Genomic DNA, 25942 nt, shown 5'->3' with positions numbered 1-25942 from the left:
GGTGAATATTGGCCCATTCCTCCTGACAGAGCTGGTGTAACTGAGTCAGGTTTGTTGGCCTCCTTGCTCGCACACGCTTTTTCACTTCTGCCCCAAAAAATTCTATGAGATTGAGGTCAGGGCTTTGTGATGGCCACTCCAATACCTTGACTTTGTTGTCCTTAAGCCATTTTGCCACAACTTTGGAAGTATGCTTGGGGTCATTGTCCATTTGGAAGACCCATTTGCAACCAAGCTTTAACTTCCTGACTGATGTCTTGAGATGTTGCTTCAATATATCCACATCATTTTCCACCCTCATGATGCCATCTATTTTGTGAAGTGCACCAGTCCCTCCTGCAGCAAAGCACCCCCACAACATGATGCTGTCACCGCCGTGCTTCACGGTTGGGATGGTGTTCTTGAGCTTGCATGCCTCCCCCTTTTTCCTCCAAACATAATGATGGTCATTATGGCCAAATAGTTATATTTTTGTTTCATCAGACCAGAGGACATTTCTCCAAAAAGTATGATCTTTGTCCCCATGTGCAGTTGCAAACCGTAGTCTGGCTTTTTTTATGGCGGTTTTGGAGCAGTGGCTTCTTCCTTGCTGAGAGGACTTTCAGGTTATGTCGATGTAGGACTTGTTTTACTGTGGATATAGATACTTTTGTTCCTGTTTCCTCCAGCATCTTCACAAGGTCCTTTGCTGTTGTTCTGGGATTGATTTGCACTTTTCACACCAAAGTACGTTCATCTCTAGGAGACAGACTGAGTCTCCTTCCTGAGCAGTATAACGGCTGCGTGGTCACAAAGTGTTTATACTTACGTACTATTATTTGTACAGATGAACGTGGTATCTTCAGGCGTTTGGAAATTGTCCCAAGGACGAACCAGACTTGTGGAGGTTGACAATTTATTTTCTGAGGTCTTGGCTGATTTATTTTGATTTCCCCATGATTTCAAGCAAGCAAAGAGGGACTGAGTTTGAAGGTAGGCCTTGAAATACATCCACAGGTACACCTCCAATTGACTCAAATGATGTCAATTAGCCTATCAGAAGCCTTCTAAAGCCATGACATCATTTTCTGGAATTTTCCAAGCTGTTTAACTACTTGGCGCACCCATCCCGTTAGCGGGATCATTTTCCTCAACATCAGCTGGATTGCAGAGCACCAACTTCAATTTAAATTACTAAAAATATTTGATTTTCATGAAATCACAAGTGAAATATAGAAAAACACAGCGTAGCTTGTTGTTAATCCACCTGGCGTGTCAGATTTCAAAAAAGCTTTACAGCTAAAGCAAACCAAGCGTTTATGTAAGGACATCTCTCTCAGCAGACAAAACATTACAAACAGCTAGCAGCAAAGTAGATTGCTTTTCTGACTTTCGTGACCAATCAAATAAATCGCTTACCTTTGATGATCTTTGGATGTTTGCACTCACGAGACTCCCAGTTACACAATAAATGTTCCTTTTGTTCCATAAAGATTATTTTTATATCCAAAATACCTCCATTTGGTTGGCGCGTTATGTTCAGTAATCCACAGGCTCGAGCGGTCACGACATTGCCAGGTCTCTGACCTCCTCCCTATAGGCTGTCTCATCGTTGTCAGTGATCAGGCCTACCACCAGGCCTACCACTGTTGTGTCACCAGCAAACTTAATGGTGTCGGACTCGTGCTTGGCCAAGCAGTCGTGGGTGAAGAGGGAGTACAGGAGGGGACTAAGCACACACCCCTGAGGGGCCCCGTGTTAAGGATCAGTGTGGCAGATATGATGCCGCCTACCCTTACCACCTGGGGGCGGTCCGTCAGGAAGTCCAGGATCCAGTTGCAGAGGGAGTTGCAGAGGGAGGGGGTTCAGTGCCAGGGTCCTTAGCTTAGTGATGAGCTTTGTGGGTGCAATAGGTTGAAAACAAAGTCACTATAAACAGACACCCCTTATTATTTTTAACTAATTTGTTTATGCATTTGTCTTAATCTAAATTGTATATTCCACATGCTTTAGCATTATGCTTTGTCCATGCTTTAGTCATTATGCTTTAGAACACGCTTTAGTCCATCAGGCCAATAGATGGCGCTGTTGCACTGTGGCAGTAGGAGAAACAGCAAGTTCTGGCCAAGCATGCGCTCCATTTTTCAGAATAAAGAAAAAGCCAGAACCATGCAGACGTAAACTTGTGTCCGTTCTTTCTACCATTACAGGTACGCAACAGAACTTTCTAAAACATCAAAATATTGAAAGAATATGTACTAACATGCTATTTAACAACTTTGTCAAGGTATTATCACGTTCAGAAAGGTTTGTTGTTTTTGTGTCCGTTTCCCTGCCACATCCGACGAGCGTCAGAATCAGTGTGGTGGGATTCAATCTTAGTCCTGTATTGACACTTTTCATGTTTGATGGTTCGACTGAGGGCATAGCGGGATTTGTTATAAGCGTCTGGATTAGTGTCCCCATCCTTGAAAGGTGCAGCTCTGTTGCCTGTAATCCATGGCTTCTGGTTGGGATATGTACGTACGGTCACTGTGGGAACGACATCGTCGATGCACTTATTGATGAAGCCGATGACTGAGGTGGTATACTCCTCAATGCCATTGGATGAATCCTGAAACATATTCGAGTCTGTGCCCGCAAAACAGTCCTGTAGCGTAGTATCCGCGTCATCTGACGAGTCCCTCCTGCTTTAGTTTTTGCTTGTAAGCAGGAATCAGGATAGAATTATGGTCAGATTTGTATGCGTCTCTGTGTGTAGAGTAAAGGTGGTCTAGAATTTTTTTTTATCTCTGGTTACACATGTAACATGCTGGTAGAAATGAGGTAAAACTGATTTAAGTTCCCCTGCATTAAAGTCCCCGGCCACTAGGAGCGCCGCTTCTGGATAAGCATTTTCTTGTTTGCTTATGGCCTTATACAGCTGGTTGAGTGTGGTCTTAGTGCCAGCATCGGTTTGTGGTGGTAAATAAACGCCTACGAAAAATATAGATGAAAACTCTCTTAACTCTCTTGGTAGATAGTGTGGAAAACACTTGGTAGACCAGCTGTTATTGACAAATAGTTTCACACCCACCCCTCGTCCTACCAGACATAGCTGTTCCGTCCTGCCGATGCACAGAAAACCCAGCCAAAATAATATTATCCGTTCGTTGTTCATCCACGACTCGTGAAACATAAAATATTACATTTTTATGTCCCGTTGGTAGGATAGTCTCAGGCGGAGATCATCCAGTTTATTTTCCAGTGATTGCACGTTGGCCAATAGAATGGATGGTAGAGGCAGGTTACCCACTCGCAGACAAATGCTCACAAGGCCCCCTGAATTTCCTTTTTTTCTTCACACGAATGACTGAGATTTGGGCCTGGTCTCGGAGAGGCAGTATATCCTTTGCGTCGGACTTAAAAGAAAAAAAATCTTAACTCCAGTTCGAAGTGAGTATTCGCTGTTCTGATTTCCAGAAGATCTTTTCAATCATAAGAGACGGTGGCAGCAACATTATGTACAAAATAAGTTAAATAATGCGGGGGAAAAAAGCAATACAAAAATATATATAATTGTGTTTTATGCTTATTGCAGACTAGGCAGATAGTATTACAGTGGTACCCCAACGCTGTGCGGGACAAACTGAGCATTCATTTTCAATAATCAATGTTCATTGATACTACTAAAACAAGAGTGTCTGCTCTGCGTGCATTTTGAGTAGTTGAGACAAAAAGGGTAGAAAAGTTCATTTTACTGTACTAGAGGAGAAGTTGACTGATATGGCTGATTCTGTTGGACCAAACCTCAAATGCAACTAGCGAGTTGAAACCGCTTTTTCACAGGGGAAGATGTGACCTCTCAACGTTGTTGGCGTGAGAGGAAGGGGTAGGGGCTTGGTGTGGTGTGTAAACCATAGAGGAAGGTGCAAAGCGAGAGGTTTCACTCTTGATAAAATCTGTCCAAAATAAGGCCAAAGCTTTTCTATGGGCTTATTTTGTCCTTAAGCTTGTCGCCTGCCTTCCTACCTTTGAGACGACTCCCATTGTTAGGACGGAGACGTGAGCATCTCGTCATTATATACAGATCTCTGGTGTAAATGGGAAGATGCACAGCACAGAAGGAGCGAACGAGACAAGACCAAAAAGACAACATGAGAACAAGCGGACAAACGTTCATAAAAGTGAAAAATAACAAAACCTTGATTCTTGGTACAGGCATTTCGAATATCGCGCAAAAACATACATTTAAATGAATGAAATTAATTTGATATATCGCCCAGTCCTAGCGTCATCTCAAAAACAGAATAATAATACTGGTGTGCATGTAAATGTGGTCAGTGAGATTCCACCTTGCATACCTCGATCTCTCAGCACCAGCGGTTTCTTCCCCCCCTGATGCCTGGCTTGGGGTGCAGTGGGGGCGAGAGGTCCAGGCACCCCAGGGGGGATGAAGGCCCCAGCAGTGATGGGGTTTCTGTTAGGGAGGTCCATGGACACACCTCTCCCTCCTCCTCCACCACCACCACCAGATGGCTTGATGTGGTCATACCTACAACACAACAGTCCAAACACACACAATGATAATAAACACACATTTACTGAACACTATAGATGAGCATAAAACTCATACAGTAACTGTACATTCCAGCCCATCAGTGTGGTCAGTATATTGGATCTTACCTGCAGCGGTCTCCGTAGGCACACACACCTCTCTGGTAGAACTTACAAATGGTTGAAGGTTTACTGGTGGTCAGGTCATGAGAGAACATGCACCTATTCCCCTCTCGGCAGACTCCATGGAGAAAATACCTGCATAGCAACACACAAAAAAACAGCAGAATAAGCAAGCTAGCTAGCGTGTGGATTAGAGGTCGACCGATTATGATTTTTCAACGGCGATAACGATTATTAGAGGACCAAAAAACCCGATATAAAAATACAAAATAAATAAAATATATATATATTTTTTAAAATCGGCCGATTTAATTGGTATTTATTTGGAATAATAAAAATTACAACAATACTTAATTAATACTTATTTTTACTTAATATAATACATCAATAAAATCTATTTAGCCTCAAATAAATAATGAAACATGTTCAATTTGGTTTAAATAATGCAAAAACAAAGTGTTGGAGAAGAAAGTAAAAGAGCAATATGTGCCATGTAAAAAAAGCTAACGTTTAAGTTCCTTGCTCAACATATGAGAACATATGACAGCTGGTGGTTCCTTTTAACATGAGTCTTCAATATTCCCAGGTAAGAAGTTTTAGGTTGTAGTTATTATAGGAATTATAGGACTATTTCCCTCTATAACATTTGTATTTCATTAACCTTTGACTATTGGATGTTCTTATAGGCACTTTAGTATTGCCAGTGTAACAGTATAGCTTCCGTCCCTGTCCTCGCTCCTCCCTGGGCTCGAACCAGGAACACAACGACAACAGCCACCCTCGAAGCAGCGTTACCCATGCAGAGCAAGGAGAACAACCACTCCAAGTCTCAGAGCGAGTGACGTTTGAAAAGCAATTAGCGCACACCCCGCTAACTAGCTAGCCATTTCACATCGGTTACACCAGCCTCATAAACAGCGCAATGCTTGACGCACAACAAAGAGCTGCTGACAAAACGCAACGAAGTGCTGTTTGAATGAATGTTTACGAGCCTGCTGCTGCCTACCACCGCTCAGTCAGACTTGTATGCTCAGTCAGATTATATGCAACGCAGGACACGCTAGATAAACTAGTAATATCGTTAACTAGTGGTTATGATTTTTTTATAAGATAAGTTTAATGCTAGCTAGCAACTTACCTTGGCTTACTGCATCCGCGTAACAGGCAGTCTCCTTGGAGTGCAACGAGAGGCAGGTGGCTATAGCGTTGGACTAGTTAACTATAAGGTTGCAAGATTGGATCCCCCGAGCTGACAAGGTGAAAATCTGCCGTTCTGCCCCTGAACGAGGCAGTTAACCCACCGTTCCTAGGCAGTCATTGAAAATAAGAACGTGTTCTTAACTGACTTGCCTAGTTAAATAAAAAGGTATAAAAATAATAATATATATTTTTTTTTCTCTTTAAATCGGCGCCAAAAATACAGATTTACGATTGTTATGAAAACTTGAAATCGGCCCTAATTAATCGGCCATTCCGATTAATCGGTCGACCTCTCACACACACGCGCGTCAAAAGTGTGGACACGCCTACTCATCCAAGGGTTTTTCTTTATTTTTACTAATTTTCTACATTGTAGAATAATAGTGAAGACATCAAAACTATGAAATAACACATATGGAATAATGTAGTAACCAAAAAAAGTGTTAAACAAATCAAATATGATTTATATTTGAGATTCTTCAAAGTAGTCACCCTTTGCCTTGATGACAGCTTTGCACACTCTTACAATTCTTTCAACCAGCTTCACCTGGAATGCTTTTCCAACAGTCTTGAAGAAGTTCCCACATATGCTGAGCACTTGGCTGCTTTTCCTTTGCTCTGCGGTCCAACTCATCTCAATTGGGTTGAGGTCTGGTGATTGTGGAGGCCAGGTCATCTGATGCACTACTCCATCACTCTCCTTGGTGAAATAGCTCTTACACAGCCTGGAGGTGTGTTTTGGGTCATTGTCCTGTTAAAAAAAATATATATATAGTCCCACTAAACGCAAACCAAATGGGATGTCGTATCGCTGCAGAATGCTGTGGTTGCCATGCTGGTTAAGTGTGCCTTGAAATCTAAATAAATCAGTGTCACCAGCAAAGCACCCCCACACCATCTTCATGCTTCATGGTGGGAACAACACATGTGGAGATCATCCGTTCACCTACTCGGTGTCTCACAAAGACACGACGGTTGGAACCAAAAATCTCAAATTTGGACTCATCAAACCAAAGACAGATTTTCCACAGGTATAAATGTCCATTGCTCGTGTTTCTTGGCCTAAGCAAGTCTCTTCTTATTGGTGTCCTTTAGTAGAGGTTTCTTTGCAGCAATTCGACCAATAATGCCTGATTCACAGTCTCCTCTGAACAGTTTCTGTTGAGATGTCTGTTACTTGAACTCTGTGAAGCATTTATTTGTGCTGCAATATGAGGTGCAGTTAACTAATGAACCTATCCTCTGCAGCAGAGGTAACTCTGGGTCTTCCTTTCCTGTGGCGGTCATCATGAGAGCCAGTTTCATCATAACGCTTGATGGTTTTTGCGACTGCACTTAAAGAATATTTCAAAGTTCTTGAAATGTTCCAGATTGACTGACCTTCATGTCTTAAAGTAATGATGGACTGACCTTCATGTCCTTAAGTAGTGATGGACTGACCTTCATATCTTATAGTAATGATGGACTGTCATTTCTCTTTGCTTATTTCAGCTGTTCTTGCTATAATATGGACTTAGTCATTAACCAAATAGGGTTATCTTCTGTATACCACCCCTACCTTGTCACAACACAACTGATTGGCTCAAATGCATTAAGAAAATAAATTCCACAAATGAACTTAACATATCAAATTTTATTAGTCACATACACATGGCTAGCAGATGTTATTGCGGTTGTAGCGAAATGCTTGTGCTTCTAGTTCCGACTGTGCAGAAATATCTAACAAGTAATTAGCAATTTCACAACATATACCCAATACACACAAATCTAAGCAAAGAATGGAATTAGGAATATATAAATATATGGACGATCAATGTCAGAGCGGCATAGACTAAGACACAGTAAAATAGAATACAGTATATTCTATATATAATATATATAATACAGTATATAATACAATAGAATACGAGATGAGTAATGCATGATACGTTTTTTTTTACACCTTTATTTAACTAGGCAAGTCAGTTAAGATCAAATTCTTATTTACAATGATGGCCTACCACAGCCGACAATGGGCCAATTGGGACTCCCAATCACGGCCGGATGTGATGCAGCCTGGATTCGAACCAGGGACTGCAGTGACAGTATGGAGATATTATTAAAGTGACTAGTGTTCAATTTATTAAAGTGGCCAATGATTTCAAGTCTGTGTATATGAGAAGCAGCCTCTCTGTGCTAGTGGTGGCTATTTAACAGTCTGATGGCCTTGAGACAGCTGTTTCCCTGTCTCTCAGTCCCAGCTTTGATGCACCTTTACTGATCTCGCCTTCTGGATGGTAGCAGGGTGAACAGGCAGTAGCTCGGGGGGTTGTTGTCCTTGATGACCTTTTTGGCCTTCCTGTGACATCGGGTGCTGTAGGTGTCCTGGAGAGCAGGTAGTTTGCCCCCGGTGATGCGTTGTGCAGACCGCACCAACCTCTGGAGAACCCTGCAGTTGAGGGCTGTGCAGTTGCCCTACCAGGCGGTGATACAGCCTGACAGGATGCTCTCAATTGCGCATCTGTAAAAGTTTGTGAGGGTTTTAGGTGACAAGCCAAATTTCTTCAGCCTCCTGAGGTTGAAGAGGCGCTGTTGTGCCTTCACCACACTGTCTGTGTGGGTGGACCATTTCAGTTGGTCTGTGATGTGTACGCCGAGAAACTTGAAGCTTTCCACCTTCTCCACTGCTGTCCCATCGATGTGGATAGGGGGGTGCTCCCTCTGCTGTTTCCTGAAGTCCACGATCATCTCCTTTGTTGATGTTAAGTGAGAGGTTGTTTTCCTGACACCACACTCTGAGAGCCCTCACCTCCTCCCTGTAGGCGGTCTCGTCGTTGCTGGTAATCAAGCCTACCACTGTTGTGTCATCTGCAAACTTGATGATTGAGTTGGAGGCATGCTTAGTCATGGGTGAACAGGGAGTACAGTTGGGGGCTGAGTACACACTTTTATGGGCCCCAGTGTTGAGGATCAGCGAAGTGGAGATCTTGTTTCCTACCTTCACCACCTGGGGGTGGCCCGTCAGGAAGTTCAGGACCCAATTGCACAGGGCAGGGTTCAGACACAGGGTCTCAAGCTTAATGATGAGCAGCATTCCTCATCCAGATGGGATAGGGCAGTGTGATGGCGACTGCATCGTCTGTGGACCTATTTGGGCGGTAAGCAAATTGAAGTGGGTCTAGAGTGACAAGTAAGATGATCCTTGACTAGTTTCTCAAAACACTTCATGATGACAGAAGTGAGTGCTACGGGGCGATAGTCATTTATATCAGTTACCTTTGCATTCTTAGGTACAGGAACAATGGTTGCCATCTTGAAGCATGTGAGGACAGCAGACTGGCATAGGGAGAGATTTAATATGGCAGTAAACACACCAGCCAACTGGTCTGCACATGCTCTGAGAACGTGGCTAGGGATGCCTTCTGGGCTGGCAGCCTTGCGAGAGTTAACATGTTTAAATTTCTTACTCACATCGGCCACAGAGAAGGAGAGCCCACAGTCCTTGGTAGTGTGCCGAGTCGGTGGCACTGTGTTATCCTCAAAGCGGGCAAAGAAGGTGTTTAGCTTGGCCGGAAGCAAGATGTTGGTGTCCGCGACGTGGCTGGTTTTCCTTTCGTATTTCGTGATTGTCTGTAGACCCTGCCACATACTTCTCGTGTCTAAGCTGTTGAATTGCAACTCCACTTAGTCTCTATACTCAACAGGGAATACCTGTTAATTGAAATGCATTCCAGGTGACTACCTCATGAAGCTGGTTGAGAGAATGCCAAGCGTGTGCAAAGCTGTCATCAAGGCAAAGGGTGGTTACTTTGAAGAATCTCAAATATAAAACATTTTGATTTATTTAACACTTTTTTGTTATTACATGATTCCATGTGTTATTTCGTAATTTTGATGTCTTCACTATTATTCTACAATGTAGAAAATAGTCAAAATAAATAGAAACCCCCCCCCCACACACACACACACACACACACACACACACACACACACACACTTTGAAATTGTGGTGCCAGTGTAGGCCAGTGACAACAACAAAAAATCTCATTTAAAAAAAAATTGAATTCAAGCTGCAACACAACAAAAAGTGGAATAACTCAAGGGGTGTGAATACTTTCTGAAGGCACGGTTTAGTCTAGTGAGTGTGCGTAGGGTTAGTGTAAGAGCGAATCAGTGCAGATAGTCAATTAATGGTACTCAAACTAATTAGCAGTCCAGCTATTTAGCAGTCTTATGGCTTGGGGGGTATAAGCTGTCATGGAGCCTGTTGGTCCAAGAGCCGATCCTCCGGTACTGTTTGCCGGATGAAAGCAGAGTGAACAGTTGATGGATGGGTGGCTGGAGTCTTTGGGAATTTTTTGGGCCTTCCTCTGATGCCGCCTGATATAAAGTTCCTGGATGGCAGAGAGCTCGGCACCAATGATGTACTGGGCTGTCCGCACCACCATCTGAGGCTCTTTTATTTTTTTATTTGTCTTTACCTTTATTTAACTAGCCAAGTCAGTTAAGAACACATTCTTATTTTCAATGACGGTCTAGGAACAGTGGGTTAACTGCCTTGTTCAGGGGCATAATGACAGATTTTGACCTTGTCAGCTCGGGGATTCGATCTTGCAACCTTCTGGTTACTAGTCCAACGCTCTAACCACTAGGCTATCTGCCTCTCTTTGCGGTCAAGGACGATGCATTTGCCATATCCAAGCGGTGATGAAGCCAGTCAAGATGCTCTCAATGGCGCAGCTGTTGAACTTGAGGATGCGGGGGCCCATGCCACATTTTTTCAGCCTCTTGAGGGGGAAGCGGCGCTGTCATGCCCTCTTCATGACGGTGTGGGTGTGTGTGTACCATGTTAGTTCGTTAGTGATGTGGACGCCAAGAAACTCGAAGCTACTGACCTGCTCCACAACAGCCTTGTCAATGTGTATGGGGCGTGCTCTCCCCTATTTCTCCTATGGTCCACAATCAGCTCCTTGGTCTTACTGATGTTGAGGGAGAGGTTGTTGTCCTGGAACCACACTGCTAAGTCTCTGACCTCCTCCCTGTAGGCTGAATCATTGCCGTCGGTGATCAGGCCTACCACCGTCGTGTCGTTAGCAAACTTAATGATGGTGTTGGAGTCCTGAGTGGCCAGACAGTCATGGGTGAACAGGGAGTACAGGAAGTGACTAGGCACACACCCCTGAGGGGCCCCCGTGTTGAGGGTCAACATGGCGTAGTTGCCTACCCTCACCACCTGGGGCCGGCCCGTCAGGAAGTCCAGGATCCAGTCACAGAGGGATGGGTCAGTCCCAGGGTTCCTAGCTTGGTAATGAGCTGGGAAGGGACTATTGTGTTGAATGCTGAACTGTAGTCTATGAACAGCATTCTCACATAGTTGTGTCCCCTCGTCCAGGTGGGAGAGGGCAGTGTGAAGCGCAACTGAGGTTGCATCATCTTTGGAATGCGAATTGGAGTGGGTCTAGGGTGTCTGGGATGATGGTGTTGAAGTGTGTCATAATCAGCCGTTCAAAGCCCTTCATAATTACAGATGTGAGTCCTACAGGGCAACAGTCATTTAGGCAGGTTACCTTGAAGCGCTTGGGAACAGGGACAATGATGGTCAGCTTGAAACATGTTGGGATTACAGACTAGGACAAAGACAGATTGAAAATCACATGATTAAATAGCTATATTATTGGTTCTTTGTTCTCTCATGTCCAAATATTAATGTTTTCTGGAACCCGACAGCTTCACTGGAATGATCAAACGGCAAGAGACAAACAGGTCGTATAGGCACGTTTAATTGAGACTCTTCACAGGTAGGCTGGTAGTATTTTTCTGAAATGATTATTTTTCACCTGATTTACAGTACACCTGTCTTAACTGAAAATTGACATAAATTTCATTAGCTGGCTAAGGTTAGCATGCTAGCTAGCTACACTGACAGCTGTCAGGCTAAGGTTAGCATGCTAGCTAGCTACACTGACAGCTGTCAGTCAGTGGCCTATTTGTGGTTATTTCTCTGCTAAATGTGGAAATCCCCACAACTTTCCCACTTCCAATTCCTGAATATATATTTGCAGCCTGCATCAGTCTTAGAGGTGGAACCCAAAAAATTATTTCCACTCTTGGACAGGAATTACTGGAAATGGGTGCAGCAACTTCCTCTTAGGACGGCCTTTTAGTAATCCAACAATGTGTACGCCGTCATCTTGTCTATTTCAAAAATCTCATTGATCAAGACAGGCAAGTGTCATCATGGCGAGGCACTTTGGGGTGGACCCAACTGTCTCACTCAATGAGAAGATTTGAAATGGACAGATGGCGGCGTACACATTGTTGGATTACATAGAGGAAAATGCATTTTCTAAATTCAAATGCGCCACCTGCAACTAGACACCGACATTTTAAAAGATACATGTTTGGCCGAAACGAGAACAAAGATAGTATCGCCAAGTTAAGGTTGGCCGAAAATTCTCTGTGCTACATCACAGTACCTAACTTGTAACTCCCAGTAATGGACACCATAAATCTTTGGTTAAATCACATGATCTGTTGTAACAATCTGTAGCTGCACTTTTTATAGCCTAGGCAGCCAATAGCGGGCAGTAGATCTGCACTATCATCTAGGATTGATGTGGATTCCAGGCAATACACTGGTGTTCCGGCTTGTACATAAAGCATTCAGGCTGCAAAGGAATCACTTTCCTCCTTAACGTCCTAATAAAACCAGTTTTCCATTAACTTAGGACGTTGCACACCCTTGGCTGGACGTGGTGTGCAACATCCTAAATTGTCCGAAAATGGTGGACATTTTTTTTTATTAAGACAGTGCACATTTTTCCCGTTTTTTTCCCCCCAACAGCTGCCATTATAGCTAGATAGGGAGGGAAATTATGTGTTTGCAGTAGAGGTCGACCGATTAATCGGAATGGCCGATTAATTAGGGCCGTTTTCAAGTTTTCATAACAATCGGAAATCTGTATTTTTGGGCGCCGATTTACGTTTTTTTAATTTTATTTTAATTTTTATACCTTTTATTTAACTAGGCAAGTCAGTTAAGAACACATTCTTATTTTCAATGACTGCCTAGGAACTGTTGGTTAACTGCCTTGTTCAGGGGCAGAACAACAGATTATTACCTTGTCAGCTCAGGGGTTCCAGTCCTGCAACCGCACAGTTAACTAGTCCAACGCTCTAACCATTGCACTCCACGAGTAGCCTGCCTGTTACGCTAATGTAGTAGAAGCCAAGGTAAATTGCTAGCTAGCATTAAACTTATCTTATAAAAGACAATCAATCATAATCACTAGTTATAACTACTAATCCAGTTTAGCAGGCAATATCAACCAGGTGAAATTGTGTCACTTCTCTTGCGTTCATTGCACGCAGAGTCAGGGTATATGCAACAGTTTGGGCTGCCTGGCTTATTGCAATTTTACGTAATTATGACATACATTGACTTAGGGATGCCACCCGTTAGATAAAATACCGAACGGTTCCGTATTTCACTGAAATAATAAACGTTTTGTTTTCGAAATGATAGTTTCCGGATTCGATCATATTAATGACCAAATTAAGTCTGATTTGATAGAGCAGTCTGACTGAGCAGCAGCAGGCCCTTAATCATTCATTCAAACAGCACTTTTGTGCGTTTCACCAGCAGCTCTTCACAAGCACAGCGCTGTTTATGACTTCAAGCCTATCAGCCTAATGGCTGGTGTAACCAATGTGAAATGGCTAGCTAGTTAGCTGGGGGTGCGCTAATACTGTTTCAAACGTCACTCGCCGTTAGATTTGGAGTAGTTATTCCCCTTGCGCTGCAAGGGGAGCGATGGGTAACGATACTTCGAGTATGGCTGTTGTCTATGTGTTCCTGGTTCGAGCCCAGGTAGGGGCAAGGAGGGGGACGAAAGCTATACTGTTACACTGGCAATAGTATAGTGCCTATAAGAACATCCAATAGTCAAAGGTATATGAAATACAAATGGTATAGAGAGAAATAGTCCTATAAATACTATATTACCTACAACCTAAAACCTCTTACCTTGGAATATTGAAGTCTCATGTTAAAAGGAACCACCAACTTTCATATGTTCTCATGTTCTGAGCAAGGAACACATTTTTACATGGCACATATTACTTTCTTCTCCAACACTTTGTTTTTGCATTATTTAAACCAAATTGAACATGTTTTATTATTTATGTGAGGCTAAATTGAGTTTATTGATGTTTTATATTAAGTTAAAAAAAGTGTTAATTCAGTATTGTTGCAATTGTCATTATTACAAAAAAAAAAAAAATGGGCGATTAATCGTTATTGGCTTTTTTGGTCCTCCAATAATCGGTATCGGTGTTGAAAAATCATAATCGGTCGACCTTTAGTTTGCAGCCTGAATTGAGGATGCTTTATATAAGCCTGGACAATAGAACGAGTCAAAATTCACCCAAGGCTAAAAAAAACGGCAAAAGAAAGTTGGCTAAGCTGGAACACTAGCGCGAGTCCACAGCAAATGAATGGAATCGAATGTTAGCCGAGCCTGTTTTGACTGGAGTGATGCTTCGGAATTCCATTTCACCTAAATAGCACAAAAAAAATGTATCTCCTTTTATTTACCACTACAATCTGTTTGTCGGACAAAATAGGAAAAAAAAAAAAAAAAAAAACTTGTGTATAAAGTAAACATCTGTACCTTGATGGTGTCAACTGTGTTTGTCTGCGTAATGAGAAAGCAGGAAAAAAAATGAAAACTTTGGACTATTTCTGGTTTAGTGATCAGTGACAACTGAGCTCGCTGCCTAAACTTAGATAATTACAAAGAGGAGATTCTCCTGATTAAAATGGTGCCTGACTTGAAAAAAATCTAAATATACATAGTGAGATATTTGGTGAAATAGACCGGCATGCATCTCCATAGGAAAACAATGGGGGGAGCTCAGCGTTCCAAGGGCAAAAAGTATTTTGGGCTAGCATTGGATGACAACAGAGCTCGCTGCCTAGACTTACATGATTAGAAAGAGGAGATTCTCATGATTAAAATGGTGTCCGACTTGAAAAAAAATTGAAATATGCACATTGTGAGATATTTCCATATAGGAAACAATGGGACGACCAGAGTTCAATGAGTCATTTGTTGTTGTTGTTTACAATTTAACTACCAGCAACGTGGGCAGGTCTCACATCATGACCACACCCACACTGCAAAATAAATGTACACATACACGTTATTCAATTATTGCTTGCGCGCCTCAGCGAGAGAATGCGTGGTCAGGCGTTAAAATAGAAATAGGTTCTATTTGTGATGCTCAACACGCTGCAAGTCCAGCCTCTCCCATCTCCTCATTGACACCGGTTATATTGCACTCCACGAGGAAACTACTGTGGCAGGCTGACCACCTGTTACGCGAGTACAGCAAGGAGCCAAGGTAAGTTGCTAGCATTAAACTTATCTTATAAAAAAAACGATCAATAATCACTAATTAACTACACATGGTTGATATGAATTAACTAGCTTGTCCTGTGTTGCATATAATCAATGCGGTGCCTGTTAATTTGTCATCGAATCACAGCCTACTTCGCCAAACGGGTGATGATTCGCGGGGGAAAAAAAGCACAATCGTTGCACAAATGTACCTAACCATAAACATGCCTTTCTTTTTCTTTTCTTTTTTTAAACCTGCGTATTTAGTTAAAAGAAATTCATGTTAACAGGCAATATTAACTAGGGAAATTGTGTCTCTTCTCTTGCGTTCATTGCACGCAGAGTCAGGGTATATGCAATAGGTTGGGCCGCCTGGCTCGTTGCAAACTAATTTGCAAGATTTTTACATAATATTGCAGGTTGTGCCATGTAACAGCAATATTTAGACTTAGGGTTACCAACCGTTAGATAAAATACGGAACGGTTCCGTATTTCACAGAAAGAATAAACGTTTTATTTTCGAAATGATAGTTTCCATATGATAGTGACCATATCAATGACCTAAGGCTCGTATTTCTGTGTTTATTATAATTAAGTCTGATTTGACATTTGATAGAGCAGTCTGACTGAGCGGTGGTAGGCAGCAGCAGGCACGTAATCATTTAGTCAAACAGAAGCTCATAGCAATGCTGGGATGAACAGCGCTGTTTATGACTTCAAGCCTATCAACTCCCGAGATTAGGCTGGCAATACTAAAGTACCTATTACAACGTCCAATAGTCAAAGATATGAAATACAAATGGTATAGAGAGAAATAGTTATAATTGCTAATTCTTATTAAATACTTTTTTCTTTACATAGTTGAATGTGCTGACAACAAAATCACACAAAAATTCTCAATGGAAATCAAATTTATCAACCCATGGAGGTCTGGATTTGGAGTCACACTCAAAATTAAAGTGGAAAACCACACTACAGGCTGATCCAACTTTGATGTAATGTCCTTAAAACAAGTCAAAATGAGGCTCAGTAGTGTGTGTGGCCTCCACGTGCCTGTATGACCTCCCTACAATGCCTGGGCATGCTCCTGATGAGGTGGCGGATGGTCTCCTGAGGGATCTCCTCCCAGACCTGAAGCATCCGCCAACTCCTGGACAGTGCAACGTGGTGTTGGTGGATGGAGCGAGACATGATGTCCCAGATGTGCTCAATTGGATTCAGGTCTGGGGAACGGGCGGGCCAGTCCATAGCATCAATGCCTTCCTCTTGCAGGAACTGCTGACACACTCCAGCCACATGAGGTCTAGCATTATCTTGCATTAGGAGGAACCCAGGGTCAACCACACCAGCATATGGTCTCACAAGGGGTCTGAGGATCTCATCTCGGTACCTAATGGCAGTCAGGCTACCTCTGGCAAGCAAATGGAGGGCTGTGCGGCCCCCCAAAGAAATGCCACCCCACACCATGACTGACCAAACCGGTCATGTTGGAGGATGTTGCAGGCAGCAGAACGTTCTCCACGGCATCTCCAGACTGTCACGTTTTTCAGGGCTCTGGCAGTGCTCCTCCTTGCACAAAGGCGGAGGTAGCGGTCCTGCTGCTGGGTTGTTGCCCTCCTACGGCCTCCTCCACGTCTCCTGATGTATTGGCCTGTCTCCTGGTAGCACCTCCATGCTCTGGACACTACGCTGACAGACACAGCAAACCTTCTTGCCACAGTTCACATTGATGTCCCATCCTGGATGAGCTGCACTACCTGAGTCACTGGGTTGTAGACTCCATCTCATGCTACCACTAGAGTGAAAGCACCGCCAGCATTCAAAAGTGACCAAAACATCAGCCAGGAAGCATAGGAACTGAGAAGTGGTCTGTGGTTACCACCTGCAGAACCACTCCTTTATTGGGGGTGTCTTGCCAATTGCCTATAATTTCCACCTGTTGTCTATTCCATTTGCACAACAGCATGTGGAATGTATTGTCAATCAGTGGACAGTTTGATTTCACAGAAGTGTGATTGACTTGGAGTTACATTGTGTTGTTTAAGTGTTCCCTTTATTTTTTTGAGCAGTGTATATACATACACACACATATATATATATATACACATACACACACAAATATACACATATATATACAAATATATATACAGTGGGGCAAACAAGTATTTAGTCAGCCACCAATTGTGCAAGTTCTCCCACTTAAAAAGATGAGGCCTGTAATTTATCATAGGTACACTTCAACTATGACAGACAAAATGAGAAAAAAATTCCAGAAAATCACATTGTAGGATTTTTAATGAATTTATTTGCAAATTATGGTGGAAAATAAGTATTTGGTCACCTACAAACAAGCAAGATTTCTGGCTCTCACAGACCTGTAACTTCTTCTTTAAGAGGCTCCTCTGTCCTCCACTTGTTACCTGTATTACTGGCACCTGTTTGAACTTGTTATCAGTATAAAAGACACCTGTCTACAACCTCAAACAGTCACACTCCAAACTCCATTATGGCCAAGACCAAAGAGCTGTCAAAGGACACCAGAAACAAAATTGTAGACCTGCACCAGGCTGGGAAGACTGAATCTGCAATAGGTAAGCAGCTTGGATTGAAAAATGTGTGGGGTCAAAATTATCACAAGAACGGTGAGCAAAAATCCCAGAACCACACGGGGGGACCTAGTGAATGACCTGCAGAGAGCTGGGACCAAAGTCTACCATCAGTAACACACTACGCCGCCAGGGACTCAGATCCTGCAGAGCCAGACGTGTCCCCCTGCTTAAACCAGTACATGTCCAGGCCCGTCTGAAGTTTGCTAGATAGCATTTAGATGATCCAGAAGAAGATTGGGAGAATGTCATATGGTCAGATGAAACCAAAATATAACTTTTTGGTAAAAACTCAACTCGTCGTGTTTGGAGGACAAAGAATGCTGAGTTGCATCCAAAGAACACCATACCTACTGTGAAGCATGGGGGTAGAAACATCATGCTTTGGGGCTGTTTTTCTGCAAAGGGACCAGGACGACTGATCCGTGTAAAGGAAAGAATGAATGGGGCCATGTATCGTGAGATTTTGAGTTAAAACCTCCTTCCATCAGCAAGGGCATTGAAGATGAAACGTGGCTGGGTCTTTCAGCATGACAATGATCCCAAACACACCGCCCGGGCAACGAAGGAGTGGCTTCGTAAGAAGCATTTCAAGGTCCTGGAGTGGCCTAGCCAGTCTCAAGATCTCAACCCCATAGAAAGTCTTTGGAGGGAGTTGAAAGTCCGTGTTGCCCAGCAACAGCCCCAAAACATCACTGCTCTAGAGGAGATCTGCATGGAGGAATGGGCCAAAATACCAGCAACAGTGTGTGAAGACTTACAGAAAACATTTGACTTCTGTCATTGCCAACAAAGGGTATATAACAAAGTATTGAGATAAACTTTTGTTATTGACCAAATACTTATTTTCCACCATAATTTGCAAATAAATTCATTAAAAATCCTACAATGTGATTTTCTGGATTTTTTTTCTCATTTTGTCTGTCATAGTTGAAGTGTACCTATGCTGAAAATTACAGGCCTCTCTCATCTTTAAGTGGGAGAACTTGCACAATTGGTGGCTGACTAAATACTTTTTTGCCCCACTGTGTGTGTGTGTGTGTGTGTATACACACACACACACACAGTTGAAGTCAGAAGTTCACATACACCTTAACCAAATACGTTTAAAATCCGTTTTTCACAATGTCTGACATTTAATCCTGGTACAAATCCTGTTTCAGGTCAGTTAAGATCACCACTTTATTTTAAGAATGTGAAATGTCAGAATAATAGTAGAGAGAATGATTTACACATACAGTTGAAGTCGGAAGTTTACATACACTTAGGTTGGAGTCATTAAAACTCGTTTTTCAACCACTCCACACATTGCTTGTTAACAAACTATAGTCTTGGCAAGTGGGTTAGGACATCTACTTTGTGCATGACACAAGTAATTTTTCCAACAATTGTTTACAGACAGATTATTTCACTGTATCACAATTCCAGTGGGTCAGAAGTTTACATACACTAAGTTGACTGTGGCATTAAACAGCTTGGAAAATTCCAGAAAATTATGTCATGGCTTTAGAAGCTTCTGACATCATTCAAGTCAATTGGAGGTGTACCCGTGGATGTATTTAAAAGCATACCTTCAAACTCAGTGCCTCCTTGCTTGACATAATGGGTAAATCTAAATAAATCAGCCAAGATCTCAGAAAAAAAAATTGTAGACCTACACAAGTCTGGTTCATCCTTGGGAGCAATTTCCAGATGCCTGAAGGTACAACGTTCCATCTGTACAAACAACAGTACGCAAGTATAAACACTTTGGGACCATGCAGCCGTCATACCGCTCAGGAAGGAGACACGTTCTGTCTCCTAGAGATGAACATACTTTGGTGCAAAAAGTGCAAATCAATCCCAATAACAGCGAAGGACCTTGTGAAGATGCTGGAGGAAACACGTACAAAAGTATCTGTATCCACAGTAATATCAGTCCTATAATCGGCATAACCTGAAAGGCCGCTCAGCAAGGAAGAAGCCACTGCTCCAAAACCACCATAAAAAAACAGATTACGGTTTGCAACTGCACATGGGGACAAAGATCGTACTTTGGTCTTTGGAAATGTCCTCTGGTCTGACGAAACAAACAGAACTGTTTGGCCATAATGACCATCGTTATGTTTGGAGGAAAAGGGGAGGCTTGCAAGCCAAAGAACACCATCCGAATCATGAAGCACGGGGGTGGCAGCATCATGTTGTGGGGGTGCTTTGCTGCAGTATGGACTGGTGCACTTCATAAAATAGATGGCATCATGATGACGGAAAATTATGTGGATATATTGAAGCAACAAACGGCTTAAGGACAACAAAGTCAAAGTATTGGAGTGGCCATCACAAAGCCCTGACCTCAATCCAATAGAACAAAGCGTGTGCGAGCAAGGAGGCCTACAAACCTGACTCAGTTACACCAGCTCTGTCAGGAGGAATGGGCCAAAATTCACCCAACTTATTGTGGGAAGCTTGTGGAAGCTACCTGAAACATTTGACCCAAATTAAACAATTTAAAGGCAATGCTACCAAATACTAATTGAGTGCATGTAAACTTCTGACCCACTGGGAAAGTGATGAAAGAAATAAAAGCTGAAATAAATCACTCTCCTATTATTCTGACATTTCACATTCTTAAAATAAAGTGATGATCCTAACTGACCTAACTAAAACAGGGAATTTTTACTAGGATTAAATGTCAGGAATTGTGAAAAAAGAGATCTTAAATGTATTTGGCTAAGGTGAATGTAAACTTACAACTTCAACTTATATATATATATATATATATATATAAATAAATAAATAAATAAATAAATAAAACGGCCGATTCATCGGTATCAGCTTTTTTTGGTCCTCCAATAAATCGGCATCGGTGTTGAAAAATCATAATCAGTTGACCTCTAGTAAAGTTGGTTGCCAACCGCCATATAAAGTCCAAAAAAGTAAAGTAAAAAAAGAAGCCTGAGGAAGGAGGAGAGATGATGAGAAAGGAATTTGGTTTACAGTTTTAACTGTGGATTAATTGTTGGAGTAGAGGACCTTGTGTATTTCAGGTAAAATAACAAACCAATGTTTATATCCCAGGACAAATTAGCTAGCAACAGCAAGCTAGCTAGCTAAATTACCATAAACGTTTAATGCATTTTGACTTCTCCCCAAATTAATAGAATTGGTTCAGTTTGTTTTGATATTTACAGCTGCATGTCCTGATCGTGTCTGGTGTGGGGGTACAAAAATCAACATCCGGTCGCGCGCCACCATTCGCACATTGATTTTGTCCCCCTACACCAAACGCAATCACGACACACGGGTTGAAATATCAAAAACTCTGAACCAATTATTTTAATTTGGGGACAGGTCAAAGAGCATTAAACATTTATGGCAATTTAGCTAGCTGGCTTGCAGTTTCTAGCTAATTTGTCCTATTTAGCTAGCTTGCGGTTGCTAGCTAATTTGTCCTGGGATATAAACATTGAGTTATTTTAGCTGAAATGCATAAGGTCCTCCACTCCGACAATTAATCCACTCATAAAACAGTCAACCGAATCATTTCTAGTCATCATTACTAACTTTCATGGTTACCATGACAACCGACCTAACTTAGTTCATCTTTCAATCAAACACGTGGGTATAACCAATGAGGAGATGGGAGAAGGCAGGACTTGCACCGAGTTCAGCGTCACAAATAGAACTGACTTCTTATTTTAGTGCTTGGCAAAGAAGAGCTCATTGGTGCAATAATTATATAACATGCATGTTTAAATTTATTTTGTAATGCTCGTGGATGCGAGCGGTGTAGTCAGCATGATTGCGAACAATAGCTAAGCAGAAATTGTGACATAGAACAATGGGCTGGGAATTGTACATTCAGAAGGAGAGTTGGTGCCATGGTGCTCAATATAACTAATAGGAGCTGGTAGGGTGAAAAATGCCCTAAAATAAGGCCTGTTTTTCGTGATTACTTCAAAAGTACAGCAAGCAGCTGAGAATTATGGTCATATTATGAAACCGGGCTCCACGGTGGATGCAATGAACTAGTTATCTGAAAAGATTTGTTAAATGTCATGTGTCCAGCCTATTTATATAAAACCGGTCCAACTGGCGTCATCATCAACCCTAGTTGATTATAATGCAGATCTAGCGCCCACTATCGGCTGCCTAGGCTACACTTTAGTGTTAACTAGCCAACAAAAGCACCAATCGCGTGATCCATGGACATGTTTAATCTGAGCAACACACTACCGCATGTTCTCATTTGTCGCACCAGACTGGTCTCAGCTTCAACGCTAACGTTAGGAAGCTAACTAGCAACGGTTAAGAGTTAGCTAATGTTGGCCAGCCAACCAGCCAGCTAGCTAAGAAGCTAGTTAACATTTCCTAATTGCAAGACCGGAAACATCACACAGCTCGAGGCAAGAAACGTACTCAAGGAATAGTAAAACCATTAAACAGTTCTACCTGCAGGTGACTTGCTTCGTGCTCATTTTTGTTCATCAATAACATTGGCGCAACAGTATTTATGTTATCGTTGTCACGTTTGAGTGCAAACCGAAACACCCGCCTATGAACCCCCAGAACCAATTAAAATAAGGTTCCGATGTTAAGGTTCCGGACGCGTTGTTGGCAGACTGGTCGCCGGGGAAATGGCCGAAGCAGAAGTGTCGTTTGAAGCGAAAAGCTGAAAGCACGTCCAGTACAGTTAGCGAGAAAGATTAGTGGACAACAGTGAAGTCTTAGAATTGATTTATTTGGGGAAACCCGTTTGAAGTCAAGAGGATGGTGAAGAAGGCGTTGGGAAAAGTGGATGCAGACAAAGTAACCAGGAGGTGGATGGTGTTATCACTGGAGTCCTGTTGGACATTGATAAACAATATCATAGGCTAAAAATTCCAGAAGTAGTTAAATGCACGTCTAATGACCCGTATGGGGAAAGGGAGCAAAGTGTATCTGTATTACTGATGTTTGATGAGTATTAACCACTCTATGTAAAGTTGGGATATAAAAAATACATGCCAGAGCATTCGTGCAAACCCCAATGCAATGCAAGAAGTGTAAAAAGGGTCAGAGTTTGAGCCCCACATGTTTAGTGTAATCTTATTTATTTTTTGCCTGTTTTGAATGTTATTTTGGCATTAATAGGTGTCAGTATCAGTTTACAAACTGAAAAAAAAACACAATAATAATTTAGTTAATATAGCTGCGAACAAACATGTTCTCTTTTTTGCTGTCTTGAGTAAGGCAGCTCCAAAATGCAACAAAGCTGCAATGCAACAATACGAACAATGCATTTTCCAGCATGATGGAGCACCTTGCCATAAGGCAAAAGTGATAATTAAGTGACTCAGGGAACAAAACATCGATATTTTGGGTCCATGGCCAGGAAACTCCCCAGACCTTAATCCCATTGAGAACTTGTGGTCAATCCTCAAGAGGCGGGTAGACAAAAAAAAACACATTCTGACAAACTCCAATCATTGATTATGCAAGAATGGGCTGCCATCAGTCAGGATGTGGCCCAGAAGTTAATTGACAGCATGCCAGGGCAGATTGCAGTGGTCTTGAAAAAGAAGGGTCAACACTGCAAATATTGACTCTTTGCATCAACTTCATGTAATTGCCAATAAAAGCCTTTGACACTTTTGAAATGCTTGCAATTATACTTCAGTATTCCATAGTAACATCTGACAAAAATATCTAAAGACACTGAAGCAGCAGACTTTGTGAAAATGTATATTTGTGTCATTCAAAACTTTTGGCCACAACTGTACAGTATATATAGACCTAATAGTACACAACAATAATACATAATTGACAGTTACCAGCTAGACCAAAATTGTCAAATTGAGGGTTCTCTCATATGTGTCTGGAAGTAGCTAGCCAATATTAGCCAGTTAGCTTGAGTGCTGTTGTGAGGCAGCAGCGTAGCCTAGTGTGCTCTGAACTTACAGCTTTGTCACTGAAATCTGGACAATAATATTACGTTAAGAAACTGTATACAATTCCTTTTTATATATACATTTTAGAGTATTCTTTCCGATTGATAAGATTAGTATGTGAAATTAACTTCTTGTTCAAGTTGGCTGGATGTCCTTTGGGTGGTTGACCATTCTTGATACACACGGAAAACTGTTGAGCGTGAAAAAGCAGCATTGCAGTTCTTAACACAAACCGGTGCGCCTGGCACCTACTACCATACCCCTTTCAAAGGAACTTCAATCTTTTGTCTTGCCCACTAACCATTTGAATGGCACACATACACAATCTATGTCTAAATTGACTCAAGGTTTAGAAATCCTTCTTTAACCTGTCTCCTCCCCTTCATTTACACTGATTGAAGTGGATTTAGCAAGTGACATCAATAAGGAATCAAAGTTTTCACCTGGATTCACCTGGTCAGTCTGTCATGGAAATAACATGTTGTCCACTCAGTGTATATTTAAGTCCTGCTGGGGAGTGAGACACTAGTTCCTATGGTCTTACTGTCACATGACCTAGCCTCCTCCAATCTGTTTGCAGGTCAGTACAGGGTGATGGGAGGCACGAGGGACTAAAGCAGAAACATTCAACTGGTCAATAATGGGAATGCTAGAATCAACACTACCAGTAATGGAAAGGAATGATGGACAATATTTATTCAGATGAAAATAGAGTTTACTTCGGAAAATGTAAAATTGTAAAAAAAAAAAAAGTTATTTATTTACAAGGCTTGTAACATTACATCATGATATAACACAATGTGGTTCTGTACCTCCAACAGACCAAACAAGACATTATCCCATTCACATGACTAACCTGGTCCCAGGTCTGTTCCTGCTACAGCCAAATCTCTGATTAGTTTAGTACTAGCACTAAGAATAAGAAGGAGCTGGTTATATAGTCTGGGAAAAGCAGGCCATGACACCTCATCCCAACATTAATACAGTCCTTCAGCCCTAGACCTATAGATAGATCTCTCCTCCCTCTCTCCACTACAGCCTATTCAGTCCTAGATCTCCATCTCTCCACTACAGCCCCAGTAGTGTCTTGGCCTCCTCACTTTGGGCCATCAGGGTCTCACTGGCGTACTTCTGAAGGAGCTCCATCTTCTTCCTTCTCACCAACGCCTCCTCAATCTAGAAACAAAGATTTATTCAAGAGGCTCTTAGCCAGTAGTTCTGAAAGTAGCGTTCACGTCCCAGAAAACAGTGTACGTCATCGCTCTGCTGTGTGTGTGTGTATGATGTGCCTCTTGCTAGCTGTCACTCAAATGGCGAGGGGCTGAAGCTCATTGGCTAGAATTCAAACTGCTAGGGTGCTGGCCCATATAGGGAAAAATGGTGCCGCAGTTTCCAGAAAACAGTCACCTTCAAACTAGGGATTTCATTCCTAATTGAGGTAAAACAGTAAGTCTGCTCATAGATTACGCATGTATGAATTACACATTAACAAATCCAGCCCAAAGCGTTTAAAAAAATACTTTGTCGACTACTAAGTTCCTGGGCATGTTTTTAACTTAACCCTACTCAATCTGAAGAGGATCAAAGACATATCATTAAACTAGCCCTAACCATCCCCAATCTGGAAACAGAGATTTACATACTAATAGATTAGCATTAATATACTGAGCCACACTCAGACTAGTTGGAACATGACTTTCTACAGTCTAGAGATCTGTGTGTGAATGCAGGCACCTCTTTCTGAGACGGCACAGGGACGTGAGCGATAAAGGATGTGAGAGTTCCATCCTCTCCTTCCATCTGTTCTCTAGTCTCGTCATCTGAATGCTGAGAGACAGATCAAAACGTTAGGTTATCATCTGAATGCTGACAGACAGATAAATGTTATGCCTACAAGTAGGCCACACATGGGAATACCTTTTGACTTTAAATGGCCAGTAAATGGGACCAGAGTCCGTATGTTTTGACTGATATTCACCTCATCCTCCTTTACAGCATACATATGTTCCTCCTCTTCCTCGACCTCCTCTCTTCCTCCTGCAAGACGCGCTTCTCTCTCCGTTTTCCATTTCTCCACTGCCTTCAATATCACTGACACACACACATACGTTTCTTGAGGCGACCATGTGTATTGGGTTAGGGTTAAATATAGAGTTGTATTGGGTTATGTATAGGATATTGGGTTAAGTATTGTGTATTGGGTTAAGTA

The 25942-nt window shown here is 42.1% G+C and overlaps 2 protein-coding genes across 3 annotated transcripts in view; both read right to left on the bottom strand.

Annotated features, from left to right (window-relative positions):
• LOC139371482 (E3 ubiquitin-protein ligase makorin-2-like) overlaps positions 1–22370 on the bottom strand; it is a 63952-nt gene extending 41582 nt beyond the window's left edge. Inside the window, exons 1-4 of one of the 2 annotated variants that reach the window (XM_071111934.1) lie at positions 22256–22362; positions 10713–11444; positions 4645–4773; positions 4323–4513 (exon numbers count right to left, since the gene is read on the bottom strand). In XM_071111934.1, coding sequence (XP_070968035.1) covers positions 4323–4513; positions 4645–4773; positions 10713–11026 — 634 coding nt within the window. In that variant the 5' untranslated portion in view covers positions 11027–11444; positions 22256–22362. Of the gene's footprint in view, positions 1–4322; positions 4514–4644; positions 4774–10712; positions 11445–22255 lie in introns of both variants that reach the window. The other variant, XM_071111935.1, reaches the window with a different exon arrangement.
• Positions 22371–24426: 2056 nt separating this feature from the next.
• Positions 24427–25942, bottom strand: part of LOC139371481 (ISY1 splicing factor homolog) — a 31993-nt gene continuing 30477 nt past the window's right edge. The window contains exons 8-10 of the mRNA XM_071111933.1: positions 25712–25824; positions 25468–25560; positions 24427–24909 (exon numbers count right to left, since the gene is read on the bottom strand). Of these exons, the coding sequence (XP_070968034.1) occupies positions 24802–24909; positions 25468–25560; positions 25712–25824 (314 nt within the window). The 3' untranslated portion in view covers positions 24427–24801. The remainder of the gene's footprint in view (positions 24910–25467; positions 25561–25711; positions 25825–25942) is intronic.

The sequence above is a fragment of the Oncorhynchus clarkii genome, chromosome 17 (genome assembly GCF_045791955.1).
Source record: "Oncorhynchus clarkii lewisi isolate Uvic-CL-2024 chromosome 17, UVic_Ocla_1.0, whole genome shotgun sequence".
Classification (NCBI taxonomy): Eukaryota; Metazoa; Chordata; class Actinopteri; order Salmoniformes; family Salmonidae; genus Oncorhynchus; species Oncorhynchus clarkii.
Note: the sequence above shows the minus strand (reverse complement) of the source record. Positions and strands in the feature narration are given on the sequence as shown.